This window comes from Mangifera indica, chromosome 15, assembly GCF_011075055.1.
Source record: "Mangifera indica cultivar Alphonso chromosome 15, CATAS_Mindica_2.1, whole genome shotgun sequence".
NCBI classification, from domain to species: Eukaryota; Viridiplantae; Streptophyta; class Magnoliopsida; order Sapindales; family Anacardiaceae; genus Mangifera; species Mangifera indica.
Window position 1 is genome coordinate 10,920,104 of NC_058151.1, and position 14,082 is coordinate 10,934,185.

Below are 14,082 nucleotides of genomic sequence, written 5' to 3' on the forward strand. Positions count from 1 at the left end.
TTAGAAACAAAATCACAACAGTCTTTCCTTGTGAGAATTAATGTATTAATCATTTTCATCCATTATGCACATTCATGTTATAGCCAAAGATCCAGGAAGGCAAAATATCACTCTCAGTTAAAACAAACAGAAACTATATGATTATAAACTGTGAAAGGAACTAATTAACTCTAAACTCAGATTAGTAACTTCTCTTTGCTGGGAAGCAAAGGAAACGCATTTGTAACCGAATTAACAATTATCAACAAGAATAAATTCTTTGAGTTATCATACAACAAGAACATCTAATAACATTTAAAAAAATCATCTAATTTCACAAATTCACTGAGCTTTACTAGAATTTATAATTGGGAAGGAGTTGAAATGGCATTACGCTCTAGATGAACTCAGATGGGGAATTGGCATCCGGCTTTCCATTGTCGCCTAATCCTCCAGGATGATGCAAATTCTGCAAAACCTGAGGCGGTAATGCCGCCAACCCACCACCTAATCCATCATTTGCTGACCCCAAAAACTGACAAACAAGCCTAGCCATTATCCCCAGGTTCTGGCAGGCGTCTGCGTGCATTTGCATCATGGACTTTTCATGCTCAATCTGCAAACTCAACATTCTCTCCCTCCATTCCATCTCCTCCTCCTCCCTCTTCTCCTCCATTCTCATTCTCCTCCTCCTCTCTTCATCCAATTCCATCTCTACTCTCACTCTTCTCTCATATTCCCTCCTCGCCAACTTCAACTCCCTCTCCTCTAACTCTGTTTCTCTACTTTCCACTTCCTCTTCTCTATCGTTCTGCCAGGTGTCCTTCTTCCACTCCATTTCTCTTCTCTTTTCCTCCCTCTCTATCACACTCTTCTCTCTCACAAACTCTCTTTCTCGTCTTTTCTCTTCCCTCCTCACCGCAACATCCCTCAAGTCCAAAACCTGTGCAGCAAGCAAGCCAAAACCCTTACTTGCCCCTAAACCCTTCTTCCTTTTCCTGTTCTTAACCAATTCAGAAATTTCTCTTTCCATCCCATATTCACTCTCACTCTCAATTCTCTCCTCAGCCCCACCACTTTCTTCATCTTCATCCTCCTCCTCCAAGTCCTCACTATCAATCCCAACAAACCCCAAATCACAGCAATCCTCAAACAAATCACCACCATTAGATTCACTCACCCTCTTCCCCTTAACTTCAAGCTCCACATCACCAAAAACCTCCTTATACCTCAAGAAATTCTCCCAGTGATTCTCACCATCTTTCCAATTAAACTCATCATCAGAAATTCTGATCTTTTGTTTGACACCCAGGTACTGATGCCGCATATTCTGGACTTTGATAGAAACGTCACGCCAGGACCACTTGAAGGGGAAGGTGATGGGGTCTTTAAGATGATGAATAGAATTAACATGGTCAGCAATGGGGCGAAACTTCTTCTCTCGGGTCTTGAGTTTGGAAAGTGTACCGGTGTTGAGGAGATCGGCGTACTTTGACAAAAGGGTCTGTTCTTCTAACTCGGACCATTTCTTTCGCTTCATTTTTGGGGTAATGAGATGGGTTTTAGCTGCAGAAGAAAGACGATTGAAAAGAGTGTAAAGTGAAGCGATTTTGGTGATAAATTTGTCTGAATTGTCCCAAGCTGAAGATGATGTCGGGGACTTTCTGACGCAACCCGGATAAGAAGAGTTCACTGTTGTCAAACTATTATAAAAATATGAATTTATTATAAAATGTCCTAACAATTAATTTGTTAATGTTAGTTTAATCTATAGAATTTTAAAAACTCTAAATCTTATTTGTAAATCAATTATCATTAAAAATTTTTCTTAAAATTAAGAGAAAAATCATCATTAAAATATATATTTTTATCTTATTTTCACTATTAAATTTTGAAAACTCACATTTTACTCGAACCTCAAACTTTGAAAAGGTTGATTAACATCGAAACCGATTGGTCACCATTATCACTATCATCGAAAGTTTGCAACAAACCCTAGAGATTTTTTTTTTGGGGGGAAGGGAGTTACTTTTCATAGTTTGAGGTTGGGGGTGAAATGTTAATTTCAAAACCTATGAGGGAAATAAGATAAAATTATATATATAAATAAAATAACGATTTTATTCTTATCTCTAACAAAACATTTTACTGATAGTTGGTTCGTGAATGGGATTTTAAGCTTTTTAAATCTCGTAAATGAAACTTTAAGAACGCATCAAGACTTGGGTAGGAATAAGACCTTTGACCTATTAATAAAAGCATAGAATTATTGTGATAATGAAATATTTTCTTATAATATTCAAAGTTGAGGCAAAAATTTATATACATATCATAAAATGATTCCAATGATTTTGTTATTCAATAAAATTATGTGTATCTATTTTAACTATATAAATATATATATATTTATGTGTGTTATTACATGATTGAATTATTTTAAATTTAAAATAAAATAACACTAATCATATAATAACATATATAACTATATACATATTTATGTGCTTATAAATACGTCTAATTTTGTTTTTTATTATTTAATTATAAATCAGGTTTTAGTACATTAAATATGAGTTCTATTAAGTGAAATTAAATAATGTTACAAATATGTCATATGTTGTAATATGGTTAAATTGAATACAATTTTAGTATCATTCTTTTTTTTTTTTTAAACCAATACCCAAAAATCTCTTAATTTTAATTGTTCTTTTTTTTTTTTAATCCCATAATCTCATATCTAAAATCTCAACTTTAAACTACCACATTAAGCTTTGAGTAGATCTAATAATTTATATTATTAGATTGTACTCATATCATGTTAATTTGGGTTTCAGATTTAAGATTTTAAATCCTAACCCGATCCAAAAAAAAATCTTATCAAAATTTTTTAAACTTAAGTCAAACCGAAATATTTTCATATTGACTTGATTCAATCTAAAATACCCTAAATTATATAATAAGTAAAGTCATGTTAAAATATAACAGGTAACGATGTGATTTATAACAAAACAATACACTTTATCAAATATCAAGAAATAACACAATTTATTACATAATAATACACAAAAACACATACTTATGAAATTAAAATACACGATACGACATTTTGTCAAAACAAAATTGTTTCATTTCAAGTTAATAGTAATAGTTTGCTTATTATCGCTTTTATGATCGATTGTAGAATTAGGGGTATGCATAGTTTGATTTTGTGGGATCTAAGAGTTTTTTCAAACAAAACTGAAAAAATATTATTTGGTTCGATCTAAATTACGGTTTGAATATATTAAAATAATTCATTTATAAAAATATATTATTTTATAAAATTAATTAAATTACAGTTTTTAGAGCGTAATATTAACATGTAAAATAAATATGAAATATATATAAAATATAAATTAAAAAGTGATAAAATAAATAAGAAAAAAAAGTTGTATACATAATTATTTTTAAAAAAATTTTATTAAACATAATTTTATATATATGTCTTTAAAAAAATATAATTGATTTGGTTTGAAAATTGTCTATCCCATAACACAAACTGAAACATATTTTTTAAAAATTTATCAACCTAAACCATACAATTTTATAAACCAAACCATAATTTTTATATAGTTTGATCTGATTATACTATTTAAATTGAATTATGCACACTTTTAGTAGGGATAAAACAATAAAATATCATAATCAATAACTCAAGTAAGTTTACAATTTCAACTTTAAAATAATGCAATTGATAACTAATGAAATTAACAATCATTTGTTAAATGTTTAAATTTAATTTACAATTTATATAATGAATGTAACTGTTATAAATATTAAAATTATTAAAAAATATATGACACATCAAATATAATAAGTTAAAATAAATAACACTTATAACACACCAACAAAAAAAAAATTACAAATAGTTTTTTACAATTTTGCTAAAAAGAGTTATTAAATTAAAATGAATATTTTTGGATGATGTGAATTTGGTGTTTGGTGATATAATGTCAATTTTTCAATTGATTCAAATTAGGGACAGAGATTTTGTGATTTGAAACTCTTTCTATTAAATAAAAAAGACAAAGGATATAAAAGATTTTTTACTGTTATGATGTCATGTAATATTTTGCTTAAAATTTTCATGTTAGTTCAGTCTATTCGAGTTGTCTTCATGTCAGCTTTAACTTGATCGATTTTTAAGGGTTACCCGAACCTGATCCGAAATACTTTTCATGTTGAAAATTATAACTTTGATCTAATTTTTTTTCATATTATATCATGTCAGGTTAACAAGTTGTGTCAAATTTTGTTAGCTCTAGCTTTGAGATAGGCTTTAAAAGGCCAAAAGACTTGTTCCCACCTAAAGTTTAACCCATTCCTAAACACACACCTGCAGAGTTTAAAAAACCTAAATACTCACCTATGAGTTATTAAACTTAACCAAAATCGCTAGTTATAGGGGGTAAAATTGTCATTTTACCACTAAACTATTTTTTCCTTTTGGTTTGGAAAACTAATAATTTTCTCTCATGATTAAGTTTTAAAAAATTCATTTTTTTCCTATAATTTTTTCTTTTTTTTCCAATGACTAGAATCTGTTTCTGCTGTTGATTGAAATTTTGTACCATTTTCTTCTCCCATCGTCAGTCTTCCTACCATAACAGTTTCATTGGATGAAGATAAACCTTGTTTGTTTGATGAAGAGACAAAGACAATTCATCATCTTTATCTTTTTGGCTAACTTGTCTTCGTCCATGATTCAAACTCCAAGTTGTGGTGCTTTCAATTGTAATCATGAAATGGATGCTAACATGATTGAAGTACTTGAGTTCGACTATACATTCAATGTTAAAGTTTTGAAGGCATAGGCAATTCTTAACATGCAAGTCTGATTACCATTCTCGTGACACTAAAGACCATGATTTATCAAACACACATAGCTACAATGATGAATCAAACAACCCTTGATTTAATGCGCTAACTAACTCATTTCTCTAAGCAGCCAACACCATTTATTATCAATGGCTCGACAAATGGCATGTGGGGTTTTAGAGTAATGGGTATTTTCAAGGATAAAAATATGTTGCAAGCTGAATTCAATAGGTTGACTTATTATCAAAGTGAACTCATATCAACAAAAACAAATGTCAAACTTACCAAGTTGGAACCAAAACTCCTCATTTGGGGTTCCCTTGTGGATCTCTCTCACTAGTAATGAATGTGTCAGTATAATGATGAATTCGATGACATCACAATTGATGAAGAACCTCAAACATGTCTTTCTAAACAACATCTATTGGAAGTCGTTTAATCTCGTTTGTATTTCATTAATAGCTTGTTTTTTAACCCTAATAGTTACTTGCATTTTAAATTGGCAAGCAATTGGGAACTTCTCAAACATGCTTTGGTTATGCAATCAAATCCTAAAGGGGCGTTTGGTTCGAAGAATGTTTTATTACTAAAATTAGAGAATCATCTTGAAAATAGATTATCTTGAAGAATACTAAATATAAATTATTATTATATTTGATAAAACTTGATAAACTGAGTAGATATAAATAATTATTGTGTTTGGTTATGGATAATAAAAAGAATACTAGTCTATTATTTTACTTAAATATTTTTGGGTATAATTATTCTAAAATATTTTTTATGTTATTTGTTATATTAATTGAAAATGAAATTATTTTTCCCCTAAAAAATTAATAAATAAGGATATAGTTATAATAAAATAAAGATTACCTTGGTAATATTTTAATACTTAAAAAGGATATGATAATCAAATTATTTTTTATATTACTTATCACATTACCATTGGTAATAGAACAATTAGTGAAATTTTTTATTACTTATAAACTAAACAAAATAATATAAGTTATAAAAAATAGATTACTAGAATAATCTTTAATGTGTCTTAACTAAACGTATCTTAAGAGTTTCTTTTCGATCTAGATGTAATGTTATACCGAATAAAATCCAAAAAAAAAGTGTTAATAGCAAGAAAAAAAGTAAACAAATTCAAATATTATCCAAAGTGAAATAATTTCCTAAAATTACTAAAAACTCTTTCAAAATAAATAAAATTCATAATAAATTTTTCAGACTCAGAAAATTATTTCTTATAATGGAGATTCTTTTTTACTATTTACAAAGCGACACTAAATAAAAAACAAAACATGAAATGCCAAATTTGCCATTTTTTCAGAGTCAGAGAGTTGTTGAGACAGATTTTTTAATTCTACATGTGGGGGCCTTATGAATTACAAATAATTTATGCGCCAATTTTCAGATCACAGTTGTAAACGACGTGAACTCGCAGACAATTGGAACTGGTCAAAGACTCCAATTTAGAATCGACCTTCACGTGAGCGAAATCTCCAAAGTACCCTCATTGCCTTCACAAATGACGGTGCTGATAATTCAAAACCCCAAGTCGAGCTGTGGCATTGCTGTCATTACATGAAGAATCTACGTCAAGCTAATATCCGACTATAAGTACCATTCGCCCAACGCAATCTTTGAAATGCCGTCTACGCAACAGTTTCTACTCAGTGGCCGTCTTCGTTTCTGCATTTTCCCAGAAAAGCACGTTTACCGGTAAATTTTAAATATTTTCCCGATAATCTTTCTTCCTTATTGCCGATTTATTTTCCACGTTTTTGATGGATTCTGATTCGATTATAAGGTGGAGAAGCTTGAGAAAGTTTGGAATGGCGCCTCCGATTCTCTCGCTGGTTTTGCCTTCAGAGACTGGTCGAGTTTTGAGCATTCAGTCACACACTGTTCAGGTAGCTTATATTGTCTTTTGTGTGGAGACCGAGAAAATCTAAGTATAATGAAGTAGGAGACCTTTTTTTATTGTTAAATCTTTTATTGCGCGAAAGAACTTGATTATAAACATAATGATTGTGCTGGAGTTCATTGCATGCGGTGTGAAATTGCCGTACTATCATGTAATCTGCAAGATAAATACATGTTAGATTGAGAAAAGCTGAGTGACGTTTGGTTCTGGTCCTTGTGTGATAATGTGAAGCAAAGTTAATTAAAATTTAATTTATTATGAAAGGAGGTGCATTAAAACAGATAAGAGCTACTATTCTTTGATGTTATAATTAATTAAAAGTTGATTTCTATTATGAAACTGTTGGATATGTTCACTTTTGAGTACAATTGCATATATAAATGATATGTCATCTTATGATTAGCTGATTTTGAATCAAAGATAAAATAACACTCAATCACATGATGATACATTATCTACATACCCAATTGTATACTCAATAATGTGTACATATAGTATTGCTTTATTGAATTTGCCATACATTAGAAGACAGAGGGTTATAAAAGTGAGATTTTGAGGGAATGTGAAATTATGTTGCCTCCTTGTTGTGATTGTAAAGTTGGTTTTTTTTTTTTCCAGTTCTTCTAGTTAGGTTAGTTAACCTGTTACCTTTTTTTCCTTTCTCTATGACGGTAAAGGAGCAGAGTATGCCATTAGGAGTATTTAATAATATTGCTAAATGACTGTTAGTAATTGTATCCTTGCTTTCTCATGGTTGTATATTTCTTTATATTCCATTTGGTGACAAAAGCTGTCACCAGTTTTGCTTTTCTGTTAAAGTAGTAAACATGTCTGCCTGTATTATAGAGTGACAAATTGTTGATAGGTGTCTACCTCTATTGTTTCACTGTATCATGTTGGCAGAGTTCTTGGTTTCGTCTATGTTACTTGTTTCCATCTTAACATCGTTGCTATTTTTTATTGCTACTTAGGGATATGTTGGAAATAAATCAGCTGTATTTCCTCTCCAACTACTAGGCTATGATGTGGATCCAGTCAATTCTGTACAATTTTCAAACCACACAGGCAAGCTGCTTTCACTTCTATTCAAAAGTCTCAGAACTATGAGCTTGATATGGTGCGATGTCATCTGTCAAACTATACAAGTTCAGGAAAAAAAGCAAGTTCAGGAAAAAAAGGCTGTAGCCTAAGTTATGGTTTAATCAATGTGATATTATGCAGGATACCCAACTTTCAAAGGCCAAGTTTTAAATGGACAGCAACTATGGGAATTAGTAGAAGGCCTTGAGGCAAATGACTTATTATACTACACTCATTTGTTAACAGGTATGTCAAATTCTGTTGCCTAAGTTCATACATAAGTTGATCTTTTGGCCTTGTGGAATTAATTTGTAGTGCTATGATGTCTACTTGTGTTGGTAGTGTTTATGTGCCATGTTGGAAATCTTATGTTTTCTGTCAACTGGTTTACATGCAGGGTATATAGGTTCAGTATCCTTTTTAAACACCATATTGAAAGTTGTTGAGAGGCTGCGTTCTGTAAATCCAAAACTTATATACGGTAGGTTTTGAATATCATGAAGTTATTACAATTTTTCTATTAAAATATATTAAATGTCCAGATATTTCTTTGATGATAATAAATCTTCCCTCTTTTATTTTTTTCCCTGCCTGCTTGTCTTTGGCTACTAAGTTTAAGGCTTGTTATTGTCTAATTTGTGTTTGGGTTTTTTTCTCAGTACTCTTGCTAGTTGTTCAGCTTAAAGTGAACTTATATCCTTTACAATTTTTTCTTTTTAAATTATGTGTGATGACATTCAATCTCTCATGGTTATTAGAAATATGATAAAACTATAATTTTTTTTTTCTTGGATTTTGGAACTAGTAGAGTGAGAGGCCATTGCCATTCTTCTGAAAATAAATGAAATTGATACCTTCTCTAATTTTGACTAGGAGTTTTGTGATATTTTCATATGTTCTTGTATATGTATCAGATAAAAAGAAATCAGTTCACCAGTCTACTTTCATGATCTCAAGCTAGTGTAGCTGAGCTCCTAAGCTGCTTGTTAGCATTCATGTTTACAGGATCTGTCTTTCTAGTTGTCATAGTGACATGGTAGACTTGCTGCTTGCCTCTCGTGTAATGTTCTGGCTAGGTGGAATGATGGAAACACACATATTGCAATTTTGTATTAATTTTCCCATGAACCTTGTTTATCCAAAGAGAAACTATGTGAATGCATGTTAGATAATATATTGTCTGTCCTTCTTGTCTAGTTTGTGATCCAGTGATGGGTGATGAAGGGAAGCTTTATGTACCTCCGGAGCTGGTATTAGTATATCGTGAGAAGGTAAGCAATCCAATTATTGAGGACATTTTGTTTGCATGATTTTCATTATTTTCTTTTGTGAATCACTTGGATGTAATAGTTGTTTGATTATCATTAATTCTTGAATTTACAATAATAAAAATGCATAATTTTATGTATTTTAGCATAACCTTTTAGATTGGAGAGCTTGTGTAAGCAATAATTTTTGCATTGGTCTTGAATGTTTTTCCAAATTCTATATACCTTGTGCAATGATATTTGGTTTAAACTGCTAATAATATTACGTGTTGGTGGTGTTCCATGTGATTAGGTTGTTCCAGTGGCTTCAATGTTGACTCCTAACCAGTTTGAAGCGGAGCATTTGACTGGGTTGAGGTAGTTGCTGATACTTGTGAGTAATATTTGTGAAGCTTACCAGGTTCAAGTTTTTCTCCAATGTTGGATTATTCTGGCTATACTTAATTCAGCATCATCTTGAATTATTTATGAAATGGAGTCTTCAAAATATAGAAAGATTTTTTTGTTTATAATTGAAAACTGGATAAAAATTAGAAAATTGAATTTCACATTCTGACATGTCAGGAGTTATTTGAGTTGCTACTCTGGCCCTGATGGAGCCTTTGCCAAACAAAATGGTTAAGAAGAACAAAGTGATAAACCCAAGAAGATGCCTTCTCAGTTTGATGTTTGTTTATATAACTTGTAACTATTTGATGGCAAGAATGGATCTTTCTTTACTTGTTTACCATCAATTTACAAATGGGCAAACAAAGATGACACATTTTGGGCTAAAAGTGAAGCTAGTTGCTCCACTGTTATGTTCCCGGTCCCTCTATTTCTCTCTTTTTCTTCCCCCACCCCACCACCATAATAATTCATTCCATTTGTTGATCTGTGTATATAAGGATGTGTGACCCATGTATTTTTAAGAGTTTCCAGTTTTAATTACCCAGCAATTCTATATTGTTTTGGAGTTCATTTATACCATGAAGATACTTATATTGATTCTTAGTTCTGTTGAAAAATAGTGGAATCATTTATGGGATCTTCAGTCTTCACTGAAATATGCTTTCTGCCTATTGATAAGTTTTACTTGAGTCTAAGACTGCCAAAATTTCATATATAGTTCTTAATATGCTTATGAAGATTTATATCTATTTGTACTATATATCGAATGCTTATTTCAGGCTTTCACATTCTGAGAATATTTACTTTCTACAGAATTGTTTCCGAAACAGATGGCAGGGAAGCGTGTAAGATTCTTCATGCTGCTGGACCTCCAAAGGTTTATATATATATATATATATATATATATATTATGTTTTTTGCCTCGGATCTATTGGGATTCTTATATCCTAATACTTATTTCGATTGTACAACCTTTTTTTCTCTCTCCCTATATGATTGTGCCTGTTTAAATTGTTTCAATTATCCTTGGGAGGTGGAATATGAAGTTAATAATGTCATTATGAACTAATCTTTTGGTGCTTTTACCATGATAGAAGGGTTAATTGTAGTTTTCTAGGAAAATTTCAACTGTATGATGTCAATCTGAGTTCACAAAAATTTTAATATATGAACATATACTAATGCTACAATGGGTTGGTGGTAGAATCTGCTCTTATTAGATCGAAGAAAACACTGTTTTTGAGCTCAAGCAATGATATGTACAAACCAATCCTCATGGAAGTGATTGACTAGCCAACAATCATTATTTCAGAAATGAGAAAATTCCTGAAGAAGTTTACAGATATTATAATTTGGTAGAAATGTAATCGATTAAAAAGGTGACAGTTGATTAGTCTAGTTGATGCTGAATATTCATTCTGCATCAACATTATGATGATTGGGTTAAGATTGACAGCTCTTCAGTTACAGCTTTTATCTTGGGCAATTCATTTACACAATGTGAACAATCAACTTTGTTAATTTCCCAAATTCTTGAAAATATGATACATTAAGGTATGAATTGGATATCGTGTATTGTTTCCCTGGATAGCTTCGGTCTTTATTTCCTGGTTCTCGGTTGGTGAAACCGTTGTAGGAGCTTCCTTTTTTGTTAACCTTTTTTCCTGTCCTTTTCTTTGCAGACAATAAGAGATTTGTGTATTATCTTAAACATTTCATCGACACATCAATTTTTCTGTCACAATAAAAGGAGCATTTTCTCAAAAATTCTATCAATTGTCTCTTTTTGAACTGCCTGTAGATGTAACTTTAGGTTTCTTATATTTTTACCTGCTTGTAACACAGTGTCTTCTAAAATTATCAGGTTGTGATTACAAGCATTAATATAGATGGCAATCTTCTTCTCATTGGCAGCCACCAGAAGGAAAAGGTAGGTTTTATATATATATTCTGCTGCTCGGTTTAGATTTCACCTTTGGGCTCAGTTAGATTCCTTATAATAATACCATTAGTTTTGTGAACTGGAACTTGTTACCACATTTGGTGTGATCATCATGGATGTACATTATAAGATAAGATTTTCTGATTTAAGGGTCTCAAAAAGTGTGTAAAATTTCAACCTATGGCAGTTTGAAATGCCGATAAACTTATCTACTCACTTATCTTTGACAGGGCCAGTCTCCTGAGCAATTCAAGATTTTGATGCCCAAAATTCCTGCTTATTTCACAGTATGTAATTTTTTCTTATGTTCAACTTTCGAACGCATATTCAGCTTTTTCTATAGTGTAACATTTGTTTGTTGCTGTAGAGAAATATTTTCGCCTAGAATTCTTGAATGATATCATAAATGAGTAGGGTTGCATCGCCTGCTTCTGAATCTTTGTCGCTGATGTTAGTATGTTATTGTAAATTTAATCAGATGCAGTAGCTGTCATTGAGCTCTAATATTTCCAAACTGGACTTAAGTACAACCCTAATACAACTATTCAAATTCTTGTTCTCTTTCCTTTCCCTCAACTATGTAGATGTATGCAACAATTGTTCTGAACAATGTGCTTAACAAGTGGCAAGTGGATGTCTAGGTCATAGAGAAATGAAGGATACAGTTTCAAGAACTTGTTAAAAATGCAGAGGGTAATATATATATAATGTGAAAAGTCATTTTTATTGGAAGACTACTGAGAATATCTATAAAATTTTGTGCAGCCTAGCAGGCATTTGATTTGAACTGATTAACTTGCTTAAACTAATGATTTTGAACCTGTTAAAATTTTTATTGACTGCAGATAATGCCGTCGGTCTTTAGAAACAGCTTCAGATGCTTTGTTGTTGTATTAAGCATGTAAAGACTTCCTTGTTAATCTCTCTGAAACTGATTGTGTGAGAAAATTGGATGCACTTTTCTTTGTCAGTCAGTAAAAAGTAAAAGGAAGAATGATAGTTGTTCTCCTGAATTTATAGATGACTTAAAGTTGTTTTTATTAGTAGCTGCAAATTTATGTTTATCTTTAGGTACAGTCATATCTGGCCATGAGCCCTTGTCCTTCATATGTTTCATTTTTGCTGTAATAGTTTTGCCTTCTATATAGTGCTTACATTACTTCATGTTTGCTTACTCTTGCAGGGGACAGGGGATCTAATGACTGCTCTCCTACTTGGATGGAGTAATGTAATGCCACTTTAATGTTTGAAGTTTAGTTCAATTTCATGGCAATGCTAATCAATGATGTATTTTTTCCTTAATCATTTATTCACTTTGTGCTTTTCAGAAATATCCTGATAACCTCGGCCAGGCAGCAGAGCTTGCGGTATCAAGCTTGCAGGTATTACTTTTACTTATGCTGCTAAGTATCTTTTGGACTTGGACTATATTGATCTTTGACCTCATACCTGAGGTACCATACTCATTTATGGAACCATATGGTAAGAATATATACAATGGTATCTGGAAATATAGACGATGTTCTATGTTGCAACCCAATGGGTTTCAGTTATTCTAAGAGGCTATCATGAAGAGCATGATGCATAATGCCGTTCTACTTCTAACCTGAAGTTAAAGAGGTTTGGTGGTGAAAACTTACTTTTGAAGCAAGAGGTTAAGGGTAAATCCCCTTATATTGAGGATATTATATCCTAATTAACTTCTTGGCTGCTTAGGCTGTAGGATCTGAAGCAGCTCCCAGTTTAGAATCCACTGGACATGCAGGGATAGTTGAACGATGTTGGCGGTACAAAGGAAAAAGAAAATGTGCATGTTACTTCTGAATCTCTATTGGGAAGTTTAAATGAATCCTGTAGTATGGCTGTGTTTTGAGATATGTAAGCTAATATCCTTTTTAGGGAAGTCTATACCCTAGACTGGTAGAAGAAATCAACTTCATGCAAAGAAACTTGGCGGCACAAGGTTTGTAGTGATGCAAGTTTTGTAGAGACAAGAATGTCCAATTTGCTGAAAAATGTAGAGGTCACCCATTATCTACACTTGAATGAGTACTGCTCATCTTTTAAATATTGGGGGACTTAAAATCATTGGATGTGAAGTCCTCAAAACTAACATTGCTGAGATAGCGTCATCTGCCAACTCGAGGATATGATGGTTTCTTAGCGAACATTTCTACGTTTACAGTATATTTTTGGTTGTTTGGCTAGGAATATGAGCGATTATTCTAGCTCAGATGGATCCAATGTCTCTCAATTAAGACAGTAGATAGTTCGTGCATTTTCATTAGGGACATGTAGAATCATGGCATATTATCAGGGCTGATTTCATCTGCATGTTCGGCTTGTTTAAACTGTTTTAACAGATTGTAAAAATTTTTCAATACCTGCAGGCAGTACTCCGAAGGACAGTGAATGACTATTTAAGTGCAGGATTTGATCCCGAAACAAGTAGTTTGGAGATCCGATTAATTCAGAGCCAGGATGACATTCGCAATCCGCAAGTGAAATTTAAAGCTGAAAAATACAACTGAAGGGTGATGTTTTTTTAGAATAACAGTGGTAATAACTATAGATGTCCTTGTATAATTTAAAACTAACACAGATGGTCATGCAAAAATAATTATATTTTCTTGTTTTCA

At 31.9% G+C, this 14,082-nt stretch overlaps 1 protein-coding gene across 5 annotated transcripts; it reads left to right on the plus strand.

Moving 5' to 3' along the window:
* The first annotated feature begins 6,403 nt into the window (after positions 1–6,403).
* Positions 6,404–14,082, plus strand: LOC123198180 (pyridoxal kinase-like). Of its 5 annotated transcripts, none has more exons than XR_006497980.1 (14): positions 6,404–6,558; positions 6,647–6,749; positions 7,735–7,828; positions 7,985–8,089; positions 8,241–8,324; positions 9,041–9,114; positions 9,404–9,468; positions 10,315–10,378; positions 11,366–11,431; positions 11,674–11,730; positions 12,289–12,344; positions 12,627–12,671; positions 12,772–12,825; positions 13,834–13,921. XR_006497980.1 is itself a non-coding variant. In XM_044612828.1 (13 exons), the coding sequence occupies exons 1-13, from the start codon at positions 6,485–6,487 to the stop codon at positions 13,972–13,974; spliced, it is 1,026 nt and encodes a 341-aa protein (XP_044468763.1). In that variant the 5' UTR covers positions 6,404–6,484; the 3' UTR covers positions 13,975–14,082. The 5 variants fall into 5 exon arrangements, 3 of the variants coding, with proteins under 3 accessions (XP_044468763.1, XP_044468764.1, XP_044468765.1); XR_006497981.1 differs by having other exon boundaries at positions 12,627–12,666; positions 13,834–13,920; XM_044612828.1 differs by lacking the exon at positions 12,289–12,344 and having other exon boundaries at positions 13,834–14,082.